The sequence below is a fragment of the Crinia signifera genome, chromosome 7 (assembly GCF_055691185.1).
Source record: "Crinia signifera chromosome 7, ASM5569118v1, whole genome shotgun sequence".
In the NCBI taxonomy this organism is placed as follows: domain Eukaryota; kingdom Metazoa; phylum Chordata; class Amphibia; order Anura; family Myobatrachidae; genus Crinia; species Crinia signifera.
The window spans coordinates 70,168,766-70,187,965 of record NC_139223.1 but is presented as its reverse complement, the minus strand read 5'-3'; the positions used below and the strand labels follow the sequence as shown (position 1 = coordinate 70,187,965).

The following is a 19,200-nucleotide window of genomic DNA, read 5'->3' as shown; positions in this document are numbered from 1 at the left end:
CAAGTAAATGTGTTACGCATATAAATATGGAAGCCTTACTACACCAGATAATGTAGGCTGTTAATGCCTCTGCAAACAGGCTTCTCAACAGGTTTACTGATATACAGATGGATATCATCTCTCCCTCCTGCACCCATGTGAAGTGTGCTGAAGTGTCTAAAGGTGCCCCTACACTGTACAATATCCCCATGTGTTTTGAACTAGATTGCATCGCATGCGATTTGTGTGTGATGCGATCCAAAGCTAGTTAAAAAAGCATGTGCTGCAAAGACTCTGTGCTGTGCGATGGGATGCCCGCATCGCACGGCACCCTCGCACCATGTATGGGCACCTTAAGTGCTGTGTTGCTGCAGCACCTATAGCTCCTGTGTCTCTGTATATCCTGGACATATGCTTTCAAAGAATTGTGTCTGCATTTGTCATTCCATGGTATATCCTGCCTAGATGCTTTGCAACAGCTGAAGTTAACGAATAGGATAGAATCCCTTTATTTGTCTCACAATGGAGAAATTTGCAATTGTTACAGCAAGGTTCAAGTACAGATAAGAGTAAAATAGAGTAATTGCTTGTTCCCGTGATAGTGGAGACGAGTTTGTTGCCATGTCTCCGTCTTTTCATGCCTTTAAATACTGGCCAGAATAATGAATTGCACCGCATTGAAATTTGTGATGCCCTTTCCACATGTCATCTACCCTTTTCCTATTATTTGTCTTACTGATGTAGACTTACCTATGTGTATCCTGTTTGTATGTTCACTATAAATGAACTTCTAATATGCAACCCTGCATCATATGCCATATAAGAAAAGTGTACTATACTTGCATACGCTGTGGGAGAGCGGAATCTCGTTCAGCCTAGCTTATGGCCATCGGTCTAATGCCCTTGACATTTCTTTGTTATAATATCCTGGAATTTGGTGGGTGGGTTGTTTAGATTAATATAGTATAGAGTGGGTATACTGGGGGGGAAAAGTTTTTGGGATCCAAGTATGCTTGAGTTATACAGGGTGGGGGAATTTAGGGAGGTTTGCTTTTTTTTTTTTTTGGTATATTTTATTCTAGTTGGTCTTAAATTTTGTCAGGCATTAGTTGGATATGGCAAGGATTTTTATACCAGATTCTTGTATTCATTTTTAGATTTATTGTTTCGTTGTTTCTGTATGGCGCCTACAGTAATTTGGGACGATATACTTGCGTTTGGAATAGTGCAACTTAAATATCTATGCAATATACCCTAATTCTATATACTTCGCTGTATTACTGAGATACTGGTTTTGACACATGACAATTCTGCCTGCCATAATATGATTACTTATTACATCTCTCCTCACTAGTAACTGAATGACAATGATACTTCCACCACCATAGACTGTGCTGTACCAAACTCATTATGTAACTGTTAGGCCGCTGGGCCTTCACTGCTTCGTACATCTTCCTCTACATAAGGAATAGGATTGATCCAAGAGATAGAATTTGTAATAGGACTTTCATCTTTAGATCACTGACTAACATATTCTACCTGATAATAATTACCTGTGAATACTTTGACAGAACTTCGGTCAATTTGCCACCAAACCTGACCGTTTTCTTCGGTGGGGAGCATAGAAACTCATTACTTTCGGTCATCATGATGTCTCTTGTAGTGTGGACTGATATACTGTGGGGGGAAAGAACATGGAAATTTAACTGAGAGCCAAACTGTATATAAAACATGTTAATAGATAAGACTAAGGGGTGGGCGATTCAGCTTTTCAATGTTCTTAGGTCGAATTTAGATTTGACCTATTCACTCAAAGTGGCCATCTTTCGACTAGTCCCAAAAAAAAAAAAAAAAACGTCACGGTCAAAAATACATGGATCGGCAAAATTGCAGACTTTTTTAAATTTTATTTAGCCATTTAATCGCAGAAACTAATTTCACCAAATACAAGACAATAAATAAATTCAACTACGGGTAAATTTACTAAAGCAGTTAAAAATGAAAAAAGGTGATATTTTCCATACCAACCAATCAGATCCTATCATTTACTAGGATGCAACAGAATAATGATAGACAGAATCTGACCGGTTGCTATGGGCAACTTCACATCTTTTCATTTTTAGAAGCTTTAGTAAATTTTCCCCTAAAGGCCACCATACACTAGTACAGTGGTGGCTAACCTTGACACTCCAGCATTTTTCAACTACACATCCCAGCATGTCCTGCATCAGTTTTAGCATGGCTAAATAGTAAAACTGTAGCAGGGCATGCTGGGATGTGTAGTTCAACAACAGCTGGAGTGTCAAGGTTAGCCATCACTGCACTAGTAGGAGGTTTCACACGCGGTAATTTTTCAAATGGCTCGGAGGCTGGATTACATGCTATACACATTGTATGTGGTTACTCTGCACACAATGTATTGCATGCAATCCCATTCTCCGCACGAGGATATGAATAATCCTTGTTGCAGCACTGACAATCTCCAGTTCCAAAGCACACAGGACTGCACATCAGATTAGAGTTAGTAATGTAAATGTCATACAATTTCACACTCGATTTATCGGCCTGGTGCCTTGAAAAAATGCCCAAATCACACTATTGTATCAGGGCCTTTAGAGTGATACTGTAATACCCATTTCACATAGCCATCAATAGCACGGGTTACTGGACATGAACAAGCAGCAACTCTGGATATTGTGCAGTGTGAAAGCATATGTTGGAAGAACGAGAGTAGTAGAGAAAAAGTGGGTGCACGCTGCAGATAATTGTGCCAGGCGTCCAACTGATAATTCTATTTTTAAAATTAACTTTTATTCTTATAATCATTAAAATAGAGGGTGTACTATTTATACCTTCTTGCGAAGACAATAGTATAGACGTGCAGAAAGTCAGAAATTGTAATTAAAATCGAGATGTGGATGCTTTGTGTATACACGTTTCAAGAACTTTATGTGTTAGTTCTTATGACCTTAAGAAGAGGGTATTCTTAGTACGTATTTATTGATATTCTATATTTTAGTATATACTCCGCATCTGACTTTTCCTGCTGTACTTTCTGTTTTCAGCAGATAGTCATATTCTGCTATACAGACAGCTTTATTCAGATACAGTGTTGCACTTTTGTTCTGTCATATACGGCTATACAGACAGCTTTATTCAGATACAGTGTTGCACTTTTGTTCTGTAATATACGGCTATACAGACAGCTTTATTCCGATACAGTGTTGCACTTTTGTTCTGTCATATACGGCTATACAGACAGCTTTATTATTCCGATACAGTGTTGCACTTTTGTTCTGTCATATACTGCTATACAGACAGCTTTTTTATTCAGATACAGTGTTGCACTTTTGTTCTGTCATATACTGCTATACAGACAGCTTTATTCAGATACAGTGTTGCACTTTTGTTCTGTCATATACGGCTATACAGACAGCTTTATTCAGATACAGTGTTGCACTTTTGTTCTGTCATATACTGCTATACAGACAGCTTTATTCAGATACAGTGTTGCACTTTTGTTCTGTCATATACGGCTATACAGACAGCTTTATTATTCCGATACAGTGTTGCACTTTTGTTCTGTCATATACGGCTATACAGACAGCTTTATTCAGATACAGTGTTGCACTTTTGTTCTGTCATATACTGCTATACAGACAGCTTTATTATTCAGATACAGTGTTGCACTTTTGTTCTGTCATATACGGCTATACAGACAGCTTTATTATTCCGATACAGTGTTGCACTTTTGTTCTGTCATATACGGCTATACAGACAGCTTTATTCAGATACAGTGTTGCACTTTTGTTCTGTCATATACTGCTATACAGACAGCTTTATTATTCAGAAACAGTGTTGCACTTTTGTTCTGTCATATACTGCTATACAGACAGCTTTATTCAGATACAGTGTTGCACTTTTGTTCTGTCATACTGCTATGCAGACAGCTTTATTCAGATACAGTGTTGCACTTTGTTCTGTCATATACTGCTATACAGACAGCTTTATTATTCAGATACAGTGTTGCACTTTGTTCTGTCATATACTGCTATACAGACAGCTTTTTTATTCAGATACAGTGTTGCACTTTTGTTCTGTCATATACTGCTATACAGACAGCTTTATTCAGATACAGTGTTGCACTTTTGTTCTGTCATATACGGCTATACAGACAGCTTTATTCAGATACAGTGTTGCACTTTTGTTCTGTCATATACTGCTATACAGACAGCTTTATTCAGATACAGTGTTGCACTTTTGTTCTGTCATATACTGCTATACAGACAGCTTTATTATTCCGATACAGTGTTGCACTTTTGTTCTGTCATATACGGCTATACAGACAGCTTTATTATTCCGATACAGTGTTGCACTTTTGTTCTGTCATATTCTGCTATACAGACAGCTTTATTCCGATACAGTGTTGCACTTTTGTTCTGTCATATACGGCTATACAGACAGCTTTATTCAGATACAGTGTTGCACTTTTGTTCTGTCATATACTGCTATGCAGACAGCTTTATTATTCCGATACAGTGTTGCATTTTTGTTCTGTCATATACGGCTATACAGACAGCTTTATTATTCAGATACAGTGTTGCACTTTTGTTGGTAATAATTGGATACAATTTTATCCTTTTTTCCTGATGGCTTTGCAATAAATTGCAGTAATTTGTACTCTCTTTAGTAGTTATACTTTAATGTGGTCAATCTTTCTATTAGATAGTGCAAATGTTCAGTCCCCTCTACTGGGTCTGATATATATATTATATTCTCTGCTTATGAATAATACTTTAATAACCCCTGTAGTCAGATGTGAAATATCTTTGCATTCATCCCATGTTCAACACACTCACACACAATGAATCAGATTTTGAACAGTATGCATTTTTATTGACATAGTCCTGTTGCTAGATATTATTTAGATATGGATATTCAAGTGTGTTTTGTGTCATTACTTTGAAAGCCTGAGCATGCACCGATTTTTTGGTAGGGTTATGCGGCGTCTTTATGTTGTTGCCCCACAAAGCTTATATTCTGCGTCTGGTGTCCTGCCTCGTGCTGTCTGGGCATACCTGTCTTTTTTCTAACATTGGTATGCGGCTTCCCAGTGTCATAACATGGGTACAGCCGCTTGTATGCTACTCAGTATGAAAGCACACAGTTAAAATAAGTTGGGTCATGTGACCCAACATTTAAACACAGGTAGCGAACAGGGTTGGACGCCACTCGCGGTGCTGTGTAAATGGGTAAGCCAGGTGGATGTGACCCAGGACCTTTTCACCGCATTGGTTGAGACACTGCTTGAAGATCTCAACTCCAAGCACCAGCTCGGGATCTGTCGGCGGTTAGATCACCAACAGGGCCGTGTTTAGCACCAGCGAAGGGCCCATGTACAAAAACCTGGCATAGCAATCTAAATGGAGTAAATAACAACAGAAAATTCTGTGCAAAAGTGAAAGTTGCATGGAACTTCAAAATAAAGTATTTACTAATAATGGTTACAGTATAGATGATAGACAATTTCTAGGATGACAGTCACTAGGTTGACACAAAAAAATAGGTCCGACATACGTTAGGTCGACACTACCAAAACGTCAACACAATCTTATGGTCACAGTCAAAGGTCGACATGCGTTTTTCATGATTTTTTGGTGTCTATGTAGTCATGTGGACATGAACGCCGTATGTATATGTATCGCGGCTCCTCACTTCGCTCAGAACACTATTATATTCCCACTTCAATAGTAAAGTATGAAAAAACACCTTTAAAAAAAAAAATCATGAAAAACTCAGGTGGACTTTTTGACCTCCCCTATGTAGACCATAAACCTTGCACCGACCTATTAGCAGTGTCAACCTAAGGCAGGGTTGCCTACCTGACCCTCTCCTTCAGGGAGAAAATGTTCTGCTCCTGGACATCCCCCTGGTAATGTAGGATTGTCATCACCTGTGGGGAGCGAGGTAATTGATAAGAAAGGTGTTTCACCACAGGTGTTGGCAATCCTACATTACCAGGGAAGTCCAGGAACAGAGAATTTGGTACTTGTTTCCTAGCACGGCCACAACGATTTAGATCGTTGTGGTCGTAAGATAAAAAATCGCATCGATCGCATCGCATGCGATTTGGTCGCATACGATGCGACCGATCCGATCGACCGATTTTTCACCCGATTTTTTTTTTTTTTTTACCCTATTTTTTTCAATTGCCCCCCCAAATGTTACTAAGTGGGCTAGACCCCACGATAGACGTCAACCCGAAGCGTGGCGAGCGCAGCGAGCCCGCGAGGGGCGGCGGTGCGCGTCCTCCGACCTTTTCATTCCCCTACTATCCACGTCGGCGTGGAGTTGAGAATATATAGTGTGGCGAGCGCAGGGAGCCACCGAGCCCGAAGCGTGGCGAGCGCAGCGAGCCCCCCGAGGGGACGCGTATAACTTCACAGGTATACGCGTGCGCTCGCCACGCTTCGGGCTCGGTGGCTCGCTGCGCTCGCCACACTATATATTCTCAACTCCACGCCGACGTGGATAGTAGGGGATTGAAAAGGTCGGAGGACGCGTACCGCTGCCGCTCGCCACGCTTCGGGTTGACGTCTATCGTGGGGTCATGGCGGGCACATAAAAAATGTGAAATGGGTCATATTGGCCCATTTCACCTTTTTTATCATTTTTCCCTATGTAAGATGGACTTAATCAAGTCCATCTAATCTTGTGCCATTATAATGGCACAAGACCAACGCGATCCTCCCGATTTCAATGTTAAAAGATTTTTTAACATTGAAGTCTATGTAAAAATCGGGTGAATCGGTCGGTCGCATCGCGGCCGATTTTAATTGGTCGCGACCGACCGATTGACCCGATTTTTGTCATTCAAAGTGAAAAAATTGTAAAAAATCGGCCACATCGTGAGGATCGTGTCCCTTAATTAAGAGCCACGATCACTCACGATTGTGGCCGTTCTAGGAAACAAGTACCGAGAATTTTCTCCCTGAAGGACAGGGTCAGGTAGGCAACCCTGACCTAAGGTATGTCAACCCTTTTTAGGTGTCGACCTAGAGATTGCCTATCCACTAACTGTATCCCACTAATATCAAACCAAAACAGGAGAGACAGATATATCATGTGGAATCTATTAGAAACATGGCCTATGAACTGTATATACTGCATTGAATGGACTCACAGAGTAAAGGACACTGGGATTTGATATTAATCTGGTTAAAAAATAAATAAAGCTTGCAGTGGCCAATAACTGAGGGACGTTTTGGGAATACATCACAGCAGACACAGAGATTACACAAACAGCTGCAAGTCCTAAACCTGCATTAGTTGTGCATATCAGCCAGTCACACATACAGCATGAGGCCATGCCAATGCTATATGGACATATACAGTATAAAGTTATATATTTACGAAGACTAAATGTCACACACACAGGTTATTGATATGACAGCGCTATAGCCCAATGACACTCATACCGGGTAGCGCAGGAAGCTGTATCTGCCGGGTCCAACACCACAACGTGCGTACTCTGCCTCAGTATGGAACCAACACGCAGGGAGCAGCATGATCCATGCAGGAAGTACGTCACCGTAGCACAGGAAGGGAGGCACCACGAACGACCGGACCGAGCGGCCATGTTGGGTGTACTACTGCTGTTCACGAACTTAACTTTACGCAGAATTGTATCTTACTATATAGAAATGAAATATAGTCAAACGTGCATTTATTTGCTGCATTTTAATAAATGACAAAGGTTTTTTTTTAGCTTTCTATTAATACTATGAGGTGCACTGTACAGTTATTATTAGTCCATACTCCCTAGCTAATAAATATGGTTTTACAACGAGATATGATAATTTTGACAGCAGAGAGGCAGGTGACGGAGGTTGCCGGGAATTGTAGTCTGCTTCGTTTACATACCGCCATCAAGAACTACAACTCCCATGGTGCAAAGTCGCTCTGTACTGTCCCCGCCCGGCGCAGCTCGTAGCTGCCTGACACTTATCTCCTCTGTCCAGGGAAGTTTGGCAGCGACGGTAGTCATTCAGAGTTTGTGTTGGCACTGGCACTGGCAGACATGCCCCTGCTAATGGACAGTAAGAGGCTGAATGTCAGACAGCCTGTGTCACGGATTATGCACATGCATCCTCACCTGAAGGTAAGGGTATTTATTCTCACTGGCGATACATGGAGGGACACACAGCAGGTGGAACCTACACTACCAGGCAGCATCCATTCCAGATCTGATGCTGCCTGAGCTAGATGTATGTAATGCTACATGTATATCATGCTAACTGTGCTAGATGTATGTCATGCTGCCGATGGATGTAATGCTGCCTGTATATGATGCTGCCTATGCTAGATGTATGTAATGCTGAATGTACATGCAGCATACTGTATGATGCTGCCTGCGCTAGATGAATGGGGTGCTGCATGTATACTGTATGATGATGCTGCCTGTGCTAGATGGGATGCTGCCTGTGCTGGATGGGATGCTGCCTGTGCTGGATGGGATGCTGCCTGTGCTGGATGGGATGCTGCCTGTGCTGGATGGGATGCTGCCTGTGCTGGATGGATGTGATGCTACCTGCGCTAGATGGATGTGATGCTACCTGCGCTAGATGGATGTGATGCTACCTGCGCTAGATGGATGTGATGCTACCTGTGCTAGATGGATTTGATGCTGCTGCCTGTATACTGTATGATGCTACCTGCGCTAGATGGATGTGATGCTACCTGCGCTAGATGGATGTGATGCTACCTGCGCTAGATGGATGTGATGCTGCATGTATACTGTATGATGTGCTGGATGGGATGCTACGTGCGCTAGATGGATGTGATGCTGCGTATATACTGTATGATGCTGGATGGGATGCTGCCTGTGCTAGATGGGATGCTGCATGTATACTGTATGATGCTGCCTGTGCTGGATGTTATGCTACCTGCGCTAGATGGATGTGATGCTGCGTGTATACTGTATGATGCTGGATGGGATGCTGCCTGTGCTAGATGCAATGGCGTAACTACAATAGGGGCAGGGGGTGCAGCTGCTATGGGGCCCAGAACTGAGAGGGGCCCACTTAGCCTGTCAAAGTATTATGTGCTGTATACATTTTTCAGCATTAGGTGATAAATAGGGGCCCTTACAAACTTTTGCTATGGGGCCCACATGTATCTAGTTACGCCACTGGCTAGATGTGATGCTACCTGCGATAGATGGATGTGGTGCTACCTGCGCTAGATGGGATGCTACCTGTGCTAGATGGATTTGATGCTACCTGTGCTAGATGGATGTGATGCTGCATGTATACTGTATGATGCTGCCTGTGCTGGATGGGATGCTACCTGCGCTAGATGGATGTGATGCTGCGTGTATACTGTATGATGCTGGATGGGATGCTGCATGTATACTGTATGATGCTGCCTGTGCTACTGATGACAGATGTATCCACAAGGATTGTGCCGCTTTAAAGGTTCCCTGTGCTTCCACATTTGCTACTTTCTTTCATGTGAATGTCTTTCTTACATTCTGTAAGATGCTCTTAAGTTGCCCATACAGTTGTGTGACTTCTGCCTCTGGAGAACCTTTACATGTCCAAGTCATAAATATATAGTTTTGTTGCTTCTTTTTCACAAAGATTTAAAACCCTGTTAGCTGGTGCAGTAGTGTCAAGACAGGTGTAGTGTCAGCACTCCTATTACACTCTGTACTCTACATTGTTTGGTAAAGTCAATTTAACTGCAGTTGGATCTTATCATAGAGAGGAATATACTGGGTAAAGACCCCCATACATTAGTCCAAGGACAAGTGTGACCCAATTTCCAAGGAGCTCACCCAGCAGCTCCCCAGTAGTGCTCCCTTATTATTTGGCACTAGATGTGTAACTTCTAGGGAGCTGCAGGTGGGGGGCAGGGAAATAAAAAAAAAGCCCATTAAAAAAAAATGGGTGGCTGCTGATTCTTTTGTATGTTTTTGGATGCAGGACAGGGGTAGCACTCTCCTACCCAGCACTCCCCGCACCGCTGGCACACACCTAGTATAGGATGCAATACTTTGCAGGTGCTAAAAAGCACCCGTGATGTGCCGCTTACAGACTGCATGTACAACTGATCTTGCGTGCAGCCCATCTCTGGTCCGATGCGCACAGAATCGCGGATCGGATGTCATACACATGCAAGTTGGGCCGGAATCGGGTGAAATCGGGCCCATATCGCATAGTGCAGGGGTGGCCAACTGGTCAGAGGTAAAGAGCCGAAAAATATCGGCAGTCAAGCCAAAGAGCCAACATCATGCGTGCCAAAGGCGTGCGCACCAAAAAGGGGCGTGGACGGGGGAGTGACCAGGAGCGTGGTCATATGACACAAGGGGGAGTGGCTACATGACAAAACTTTATGCCCCCAGTGCCAGATATGCCCCCCACATTGCTAGGTATGCCCCCAGTGCCACACATATACGCCCCACAGTGCCAGATATGCCCCCCCCAGTGCCACACATATACGCCCCACAGTGCCAGATATGCCCCACAGTGCCAGATATGCCCCACAGTGCCAGATATGCCCCACAGTGCCAGATATGCCCCACAGTGCCAGATATGCCCCCACAGTGCAAGATATCATATGCCCGCACAGTGCCAAATATCATATGCTGGAGGGCCCAGCTTCCTAACTAAAGGGCCCACCTATTCTCTGAGGGGCCAGGAGGGCCCAACAAACAAATGAGCCACGGGCCAAGAAAGCCAGACTAATGCGCCCACAGGCCGGAAGGGCCTGAATGTGCCCACGGGCCTAGTGTCCGACACCCGGTGGTCTAGGGTGGATGGGGGGTAGGTGGCCAAAGGCCCCTTCCTGGTGTTGGGAGAGGCAGCTCTATTGCATCCCACCCCCGCTGGCCTCTCCGGCCGCCATCTTCTTTCTTCTGGCCAGCGGCGGCGCCGCCGCTTGTTTTCTTCTTGCAGAAGGCGCCGGATATCTTCTTGATCCCGGCGTCTTCTGGCCCCTTCAGCGGCCGCTGGACCTTTTCTCCCCGCCGTCGTCTTCTGCGCCATCCTCTGGTGTCTTCTCGCGTCTTCAGGAGCGCTCCTGCGCTCCGCCGCCGTTGAGTCGTCTTGTTCTTCACCCTCCCGGTGGCGTCTGATGTCAGATGCCGGGGGCGGGGCGGAGTACGGCGCGGCTAGTGCTGATTGGCTCGCCGCGGCCGTTTCCTATTGGAAATCCCGGACGGTGGGAGGTTCAAACCACCGCGAGCGGCGTTTTGAATTGGCAGCCGAATTGGCGCCAAATTCAAAACCCCGCTCCATCCACCGCCGCTTCGCCGCTCCCCGCTTCATTAGCGGCGCAGGGATCAGACAGCTGATCTCTGCGCCAGGGGAAGCTGTGTCCCGTGGGGGACACAGCTCTGTCTCTCCCTGTCCCTGCTCCGGTGCTGGGAGCAGGGGAGCTGTCTCAGCACCGGGGCACGCCGCGGGTTGGCCACCGCTGGCATAGTGTATAGCCTTAACATACATATATTCCTCTTTTTGTGCTATTAAAACCACCATATTATATATTCATATAACAAACACCCATCACTCTTCCCCCACAAGGGGACGCGGAATGCATGTGAAGTAATCCGCGTCCGCTCGCCATGCTTAGGGCTCAGTGGCTCGCCACACTATCTAAAATCAACTCCGCGCCGATGTGGATAATGGGGGTATGAAAAGGTCGGAGGACGCGTACAGCTGCGCTCGCCACGCTTTGGGTTGGCATTGATAGTAGGGGTGGCGTTAACAATGGGGGTGCATTTAACATAGTAATCACCCATCATGATGCTTGTACAATTAAAAAAATTGCATCGCATTTTAATGGCATACGATATTTTATTGTACAGTGCGGGTCTTTGGACCCAAAAATCGGGTCCCATCGCATACCTTAATTAGTGGTATGCGATTGGTGCCGTGATAATACACAAGTACCCCCTTTTGTTTCAAAAACTGCAGGAAATGCGAAAACTAACTTAAGGCCTATACACACTGGGCGACTTTGAGCTGAAAGCCGCTCAAAACAGCCAGTTTGAGCGGCTTTCAGCTCAAAGCCACCTAGTGTGTATGCCCCAGCGATGAGCAGTGAGCGCTGCTGCGCGCTCCCGCATTATCGCCTGGGAAAGCCGCTCATCTGCTGGTTATGCCAGCAGATGAGCGGGGTTGAGGACGGCTTTGCATAGCTCTGCACTATGCAACGCCGTTCTCCCCCCTCCGTCGGCGCCGGGCAGGGGTAAAGACGCTCAGTGCGTATGCACATACATGCTGGGCATAGTCGCCCAGTGTTAATGGACTTTTAGATTCAAGATGGCCCCCCTAAAAGATAGCCCATGCCACCCATTCCTTACTGGAGTATTCAAGTTTCCCATTTCCTGCACAGTTTTTAAAACATAAAGGTGTACTGCGACTTTTGAATCACCCTGTATATGTATTCTTACTGTTAAATTTATTTTAATAGGTCAGGAACCTGTTTATAACTGGATTGCCGTAATTTAGAGATACAGTCAGTCTCAACTATATACAGATATACTGTAATAGATCATAACACTTTGTAGCAATCCCTATTCCAGACACAGGATTATACTAATATGTCACCAATGCTAAAGCTGATTACATATTAGACATCCTGTGTGCCCAGCTGACAGCAGATGCGACAAAGTGGTATATAGGGGCAGATGTATTTAGCCTAGTAAAGTGATAAAGTAGAAGGTGATAACGCACCAGCCAATCAACTCCTGTCATTTTTCAAACACAGCTGATTGGCTGGTGCGTTATCACCTTCCACTGTTTTATCACTGTACCAGGATAATACATCTGCCCCAGTTTGTGGTCCGTACTGCATTATATATTGTTCCCCTTCTGCATCGAAATGCATAGGGTTGTCAGCCACCTTTTCAGATTGTGCTGGAATTCAGATTGGGCTGGAATTCAGGATTGAAAAATGCTCAATCCCGGCTGGGGGGCAGGCGGTTGGGAGCCGTGCTGTTAATTTTGGGGCCAAATCCCGCGATCCCACTCATCCTGGGATTGAACTCCCTAATTCTGACCAAATTATAATTGTACTATTTGGGTACTCTCCCCGATTCTCCCTATTAAAATCCTGTATTTATCAACAGTAACTCTTATGCCCCTTTCACACTGAAAAGCAAATTACTGGGTTAAAAATGTCTGCCTGCTAATTTGCAATTCGACATGGGTCCTTTTCTTGTGTGAGAGGGGCAACCCAGGTTGAAATTCCGTGGTTTTTACTCTTTTACTTGGGTTGACACTCTGACACAGAATAAATACTCCTGTTTATCAGCAAATTACTGGGTAGAAATGCTTGACTAGGTAATTTTGCTTTTCTGTGTGAAAGGGGGGTCAATCTGGGACCAGCAAAATGACCCGGCACTCAAATGCCAAGTCAAAGCCAAGATTTACAGACAATTTTGTCTGAAAGGGTATTATGGGGGTTATTCTGGTTCACTCGTAGAGGCAAATTCCTTCTCAAATGGACAAAACCATGTGCACTGCATGTGGGGCAGATGTAACTTGTGCAAAGAGAATTAGATTTGGGTGGGGTTTTACTTCAAAGTGAGATCTATATTGCAGTGTTAAAATAAAGCAGTCAGTATTTTCCCTGCACTGAAACAAAATAACTCACTAATATGTAACTCTTTGCACATTTTACATCTGCCCCACCTGCAATGCACATAGTTTTGTCCATTTGAGAAGGATTTTGCCTTTTACTAGTGAACCAGAATAAGGGCCTATAAGTTGAAAAATTTTATATCTATATTATTAGAAGATTATAAATGTAATACATTTCCATTTCACAATATAGTAGAGAAAAGCTTTTCTGCTTTATAACAAATTTTGGATCAAGGATGGAGAGGCTATAATTTCTTTGCAATGAAGTTAAAAAGATACAGTTAGTGTGATAAATAAAGTTCAAATAAAGAGGATACAATTAATACAAAAAACATAAATAAGAGCACAAACATTTTTGTTACACGTTGGGGCATATTTATTTAGCCACTGTTTTTATTTCTCTGGTTTAATGATTACCTCACTGTAAAAATTATTTAACAGAATAACGATTGTGTTTTATATGTACCTTTCACACCAAAATCCCGGATCCGACCTGGTATTTGTAACATGGTCCCAATCTGAGTCAGATCCGTGATTTACTGCATTTACATTGTAGTTCCGACCCGGGATACTCCCAGGCCAGCACTGTGCACCCAGGGGCAGTGCTTTGAAAGCTGGCGCTTTGAGATTAGGTCATCTCCAAGTCCAAAAAATCTGCTGGCCGGGATTCCCTGCATCGCCTACGTCATGCTGGGGGCAAGCCCAGCACACTGGGAAGCTGCTGGGCTGCCCCATGCTCCGACTGCATAGTGCAGCAGTGGAGGCTGCATATCCCTTCTCCAAGCCTCTGGACTGAACGCAGGACGCTGTGGTCAGGAGGTATGTAAACGAGTACCGGGTTGCCCATTTACACTGCCCTTCAACACAGGTCTTACCCATGTTCAAACCAGGTTATTTTTAAGGGGGCCAATTACACTGAGGTCAGAGATGGCAACAATCCGTGAAACTGCTTATATGTATAATATAATATCTATATCGTATTTTTTTTTTTTTTTTTTTGTATAAAATATTAATTGTTTCTTATTTATTCACTAGGAGCGAGCCAAAGAATTAACAAGCCAATCCACACAAGTTTTTGGACCTAAAGGTTTCCTATATGTACAGCAAAGGGAACTGGCTGTAACAACACCAAATGACAGTATGTATGTATATTATTGTGTGACAAATGGCTGCCTATAAGATACTTGTTAATTATAATATGGGCCCATGTAATTCTCCAGCTCATGGTTAGCCAGTATTCCCAGACTTCTGTGAGACAACAGAGATTTAGAACTGGAAGCAGTGTGGTGCTAGAGGGTTATAGTTGCGCTTGTATGATTAATAATGATGACCTGTGGCGTCCCTATATTCATTGTGTGACTGCAGCTGTATCTGCTTTAAAAATGAAACCCTAGTGTTTTCCACTAGAACCGATCCACCGTGGTTGCATATAAAGTGCACGCGTGCCACATATCATTTCAATCAGCAGAAGCTGCTTGTTTGCTCCCTTTGCAAACAAGATGCATTTTAATGTAAAAATTCGCAAAAAAAAGGGCCCTGCGCTCCTGCTATGGCGTGACTAGAAGGGCTGTTTAACGCAAAAGAGGGCTAGATGTATGTGAACACATCTGTATTGCTTATTTCAATGTGAAATCTTAGTACTTGTTTCCTATCTGGGCGCCCAGGTTTTCTACGGACGGCACCGTAATGAAATCGCATCACATCGGATTCGGTACTCGATGATGTACGATGGCATACGATGCGATGCGATCCGATTCGATTTCCCATAGGAAACAATGTGAAATGGCTCAATTTAGCCAAATTATCATAGGAACAATAGTAAATGGGCCAAAAACACCCCTGAACATTGAAATGTCCCCCCAAAAGTAGTTGACGCCACCCCGCCATCAACGTGAACCCGAAGCGTGGCGAGCGCAGCGGTACGCGTCCTCCAACCTTTTCATGCCCTACTATCCACTAGGGCGTGGAGTGAGAATAGAATAGTGTGGCGAGCCACCGAGCCCGAAGCGTGGCGAGCGGACGCGGATACCTTCACAGTTATACGCGTCCCCTCGCGGGGTTCCCAGGTGTCCATGGCGACGCGGACATCTGGGAAGCCCGCGAAGAGACGCGTTTACCTGTGAAGGTATCCGCGTCCCCTCGCGGGGCTCGCTGCGCTCGCCACGCTTCGGGCTCGGTGGCTCGCTGCGCTCGCCACACTATTCTATTCTCACTCCACGCCCTAGTGGATAGTAGGGCATGAAAAGGTCGGAGGACGCGTACCGCCGCCGCTCGCCACGCTTCGGGTTCACGTTGATGGCGGGGTGGCGTCAACTACTTTTGGGGGGACATTCCACTGCTCTGTGGGTTTTTTTGGGGTTTCTGGCCCATTTACCATTCTTCCCTATGCTGATTTGGGTAAATTGATCCATTTAACATTGTTTCCTATGGAAAATCGAATCGGATCGCATCGCATCGTTCAATATCGTGTATGTGCATTTGTGGTATCCGATGCGATGCGATCCGATTTTTATACGGAGAATAGCATGGTGCGCAATTAACTTAGCAGGCGCCCAGATAGGAAACAAGTACCGAAATCTTTCTACTGAATGTACCAGCTGAATGTAATGGCTGTTTGCAAGGCTACCACTGCCATGTGTCTCCTTATCAGGACTGGAATTTATTTATTGTTAAATAGAAGATATCTGTAATTTTAAATTTTTAAAGGTGAAGTGCATTTTTCATTTGTGTTGTCTTTTAGCTGGACCCCTTGTAGGTCTATTTGGGGGAAGGGGTCCAGCTAAATTAGCCAAGTGTATACATGCCCTAGCAGCACAATAGAACACTGTTGCTACTTCTCAGTTCTAGAGTCCTGCATTTGATTTAGAATGCAGGACTTTGAACCATAAGGTGATTTACACTTTGTGCATATTTTAAAAAAGGAGACACAGTCAAGAGATTCTGGGAGGAAGTTCGTGACTTTGCCAATGAGCATTTGGTAAACTACACCCCACTCACCCCGGAATGGGCCATATTCGGCATCCTCCCAGAGGAAATTAGAGTCCCTAAACCCATCAAAAAATTAATGCGGGCAATTTCCTGGATCCTTCAAGTATGGGTCCAAACCTCCCCTCCAGCCTTGGCAATGTTCAAAGATAAACTGTTTTTTATTTTCCACATGGATTGGTTGGAGGCCTCCCTCCAAAAGGACTCACGTACCAAACAGTTCTTCGCTACCTGGAACAGCTACATGGAAACGTTACCTATATCGACTAAACAAACTCTTCATCAATGTTTCCAAAACCCCCGCTGGTACGAAGAACAAATGTTACTAAATGACCCTCCACTAGTCCTAGAATAATGTGTTCTCCTCTTCTGTTACGTTCGGTATTCTGAACACATGTCATAATAATAAGGAAACCCATGATTATTATGTAACCTTATCTCACCTTATATATTTGAATGTATGATATCTGAATCACATGCCTGAATACACAGCAATGTATCATGTTCTGAATTGATGCTTTGACTTAATAAAAAGTTGTAAAAAAAAAAAAAAAAAAGGAGACACAAATGATATGTGAGCACTCTACAGTCAGAACTTACTCTTGTGCTATTTTGGGAGCAGGAAACCAATTCATGCCACAGAGATTACAGAGGCTAGTGATCATAAACTGACAGATGTCTTGCTCGGACAGTTGCAGTGATTAATTTAGGATTTGTATAGTGTTGTGAAGTATTAAAGGGACCACTTGAATGGAATGAAGTATCAAGTTGCTCGTAGAGTTAATAAAAGCTTGATTATGTGAACCCCCCTTCTTTACCCTTTGTGTAAAAAGCGAGAAGATTCTGGAATAACAAAAACTGAAGGGGGTATTCAATCCCGGACTAATTCCCTGGCCAGGTAAAAAATAGGCAATAACTTGCTGAGTAGTATTCGATGACGTGCGTTTCCGCCCATTTTTGAGTCCATTTTTGCCTATGCTGTTTTTTTTTTTGGGGGGGGGGGAAGAGGATGGGTGAAAATGGCCATGAATTCGACAAAATGCATGAATTTACTGCAATTTCGCTGATCCACGCAGTTTTCACTGATGGATTTTTCACCCTGGTGAAAGATCAGCACTGGGATTGAATAGGAAGAGTCGAATCCGCCCCCCAAAAAAACAGATGCAAATTTACAGTTTTTCATCTGGTAAAAAATTCACCTGGGATTGAATACCCCCTAAGTCTGGTACAGATATGCTGGGATTGCTCTGAATTTTGCTGCTGGAGAACAGTATTTGAGAGGAAAAAGCTGTTGTCATGCAATATCTACATAAGTATAATTGAACAATGTTTGTGTGTGTGTGTGTGTGTATGTGTGTTCGTGTTCCACGATAACGCTTTAACAAAGTAAAGTCCAGCACAATACAGAAAGCGGCCTATAGCACATTTGTATCCAATTCACGGTGTCCCCACACCGATGACAATGGTAAAGCAGGTAAGTGTCGATATACATATAGAAACAATCCTACCATCAGCGCTTTGGGAGATGTAAACAGTACTGTACGCCCCTAATAGGGTGTAAGCGATTCGTTAGACATCATTTCATTATATATCCCATATTTCTGGAAGATTGGTCCGCTGGGTATTTCACTATAACGGTCCTCAAAATAATAAGAAAAATATGTATATAGGGTAATACCATTTTTAATATACACAAATAAGTAAAAAAAATGAAAAATATACAATGAGTAAAAAGTGGGTGGGTCACAATGGTGAAGGGGTAGAGTTTCTCAGAAATGTTGGAGAACCGGCAAACAGGGCTCTAAAAGTCCCGAGATGGTTCCACTCAGTGGGGCAGATGTATTAAGCCATAACAAGAGATAAATTCAAGGTTGATAAGGAGAGATAAACGTCCAGCCAATCAGCTACTAACTGCCATGTTACAGCCTGTGTTTGCAAAAAGTCAGTAAGGAGCTGATTGGCTGGACGTTTATCTCTCCTTTATCACACTTGAATTTATCTCTTGTTAAGGCTTAATACATCTGCCCCAATGTACCAGATGTGGGTCCATCCTTCCGCCATGTCAAAGTAGATCTGTTATGCAGCATGAGTCTGGAGGCACAGCAGACAGTGGAGACCGATGCAGATAATAGGGTATTCCTAAAACTTGGACGGTGTCAGTGCCTAGATGCCTAAGCCAAAGGGAACCTGGCAGGAAACAACTGACCTCTAAAAAGACCACAGTGTAAGGTGAGGGGCGCACTGTTGGTGAGGAGGCACCAAGCAATGAATGCGTGGTGTGTTTTTCTGTATTTACAGTCTTCTAAACACGTATTTTCTTAAGTCCCATACAGAATAGCAGCCCTGTGTTTATGGGGCAGCGATGATCTATGGGTGCTAATGCGAGCTCCCGCATCATCACCAACCGGTATTCCCAGCAGATGAGCGATGGGGTGGATGACTTTCCATAATGGCCAGTATTCAATGCCTCTGATTCTCCATATTTTCTGGGGAATCAGTCAATTCCCCGGGTTTACAGGGAATTTTCTCACTGGAAAAACAATTCACCCTATTCAATGGACACAATTCTGTGCAAATGAAGAGCGAA

General features: G+C 43.9%; 2 protein-coding genes across 3 annotated transcripts in view; one reads left to right on the top strand and one right to left on the bottom strand.

Annotated features, from left to right (window-relative positions):
* Nucleotides 1-7,639, bottom strand: part of RRN3 (RNA polymerase I transcription factor RRN3) — a 32,469-nt gene extending 24,830 nt beyond the window's left edge. The window contains exons 1-2 of the mRNA XM_083153305.1: nucleotides 7,458-7,639; nucleotides 1,533-1,656 (exon numbers count right to left, since the gene is read on the bottom strand). Coding sequence (XP_083009431.1) covers nucleotides 1,533-1,656; nucleotides 7,458-7,618 — 285 coding nt within the window. The 5' untranslated portion in view covers nucleotides 7,619-7,639. The remainder of the gene's footprint in view (nucleotides 1-1,532; nucleotides 1,657-7,457) is intronic.
* Nucleotides 7,640-7,933: 294 nt separating this feature from the next.
* Nucleotides 7,934-19,200, top strand: part of NTAN1 (N-terminal asparagine amidase) — a 43,575-nt gene continuing 32,308 nt past the window's right edge. The window contains exons 1-2 of one of the 2 annotated variants that reach the window (XM_083153307.1): nucleotides 7,934-8,140; nucleotides 14,664-14,766. In XM_083153307.1, the coding sequence (XP_083009433.1) occupies nucleotides 8,060-8,140; nucleotides 14,664-14,766 (184 nt within the window). In that variant the 5' untranslated portion in view covers nucleotides 7,934-8,059. Of the gene's footprint in view, nucleotides 8,141-14,663; nucleotides 14,771-19,200 lie in introns of those variants that run through there. The other variant, XM_083153308.1, reaches the window with a different exon arrangement.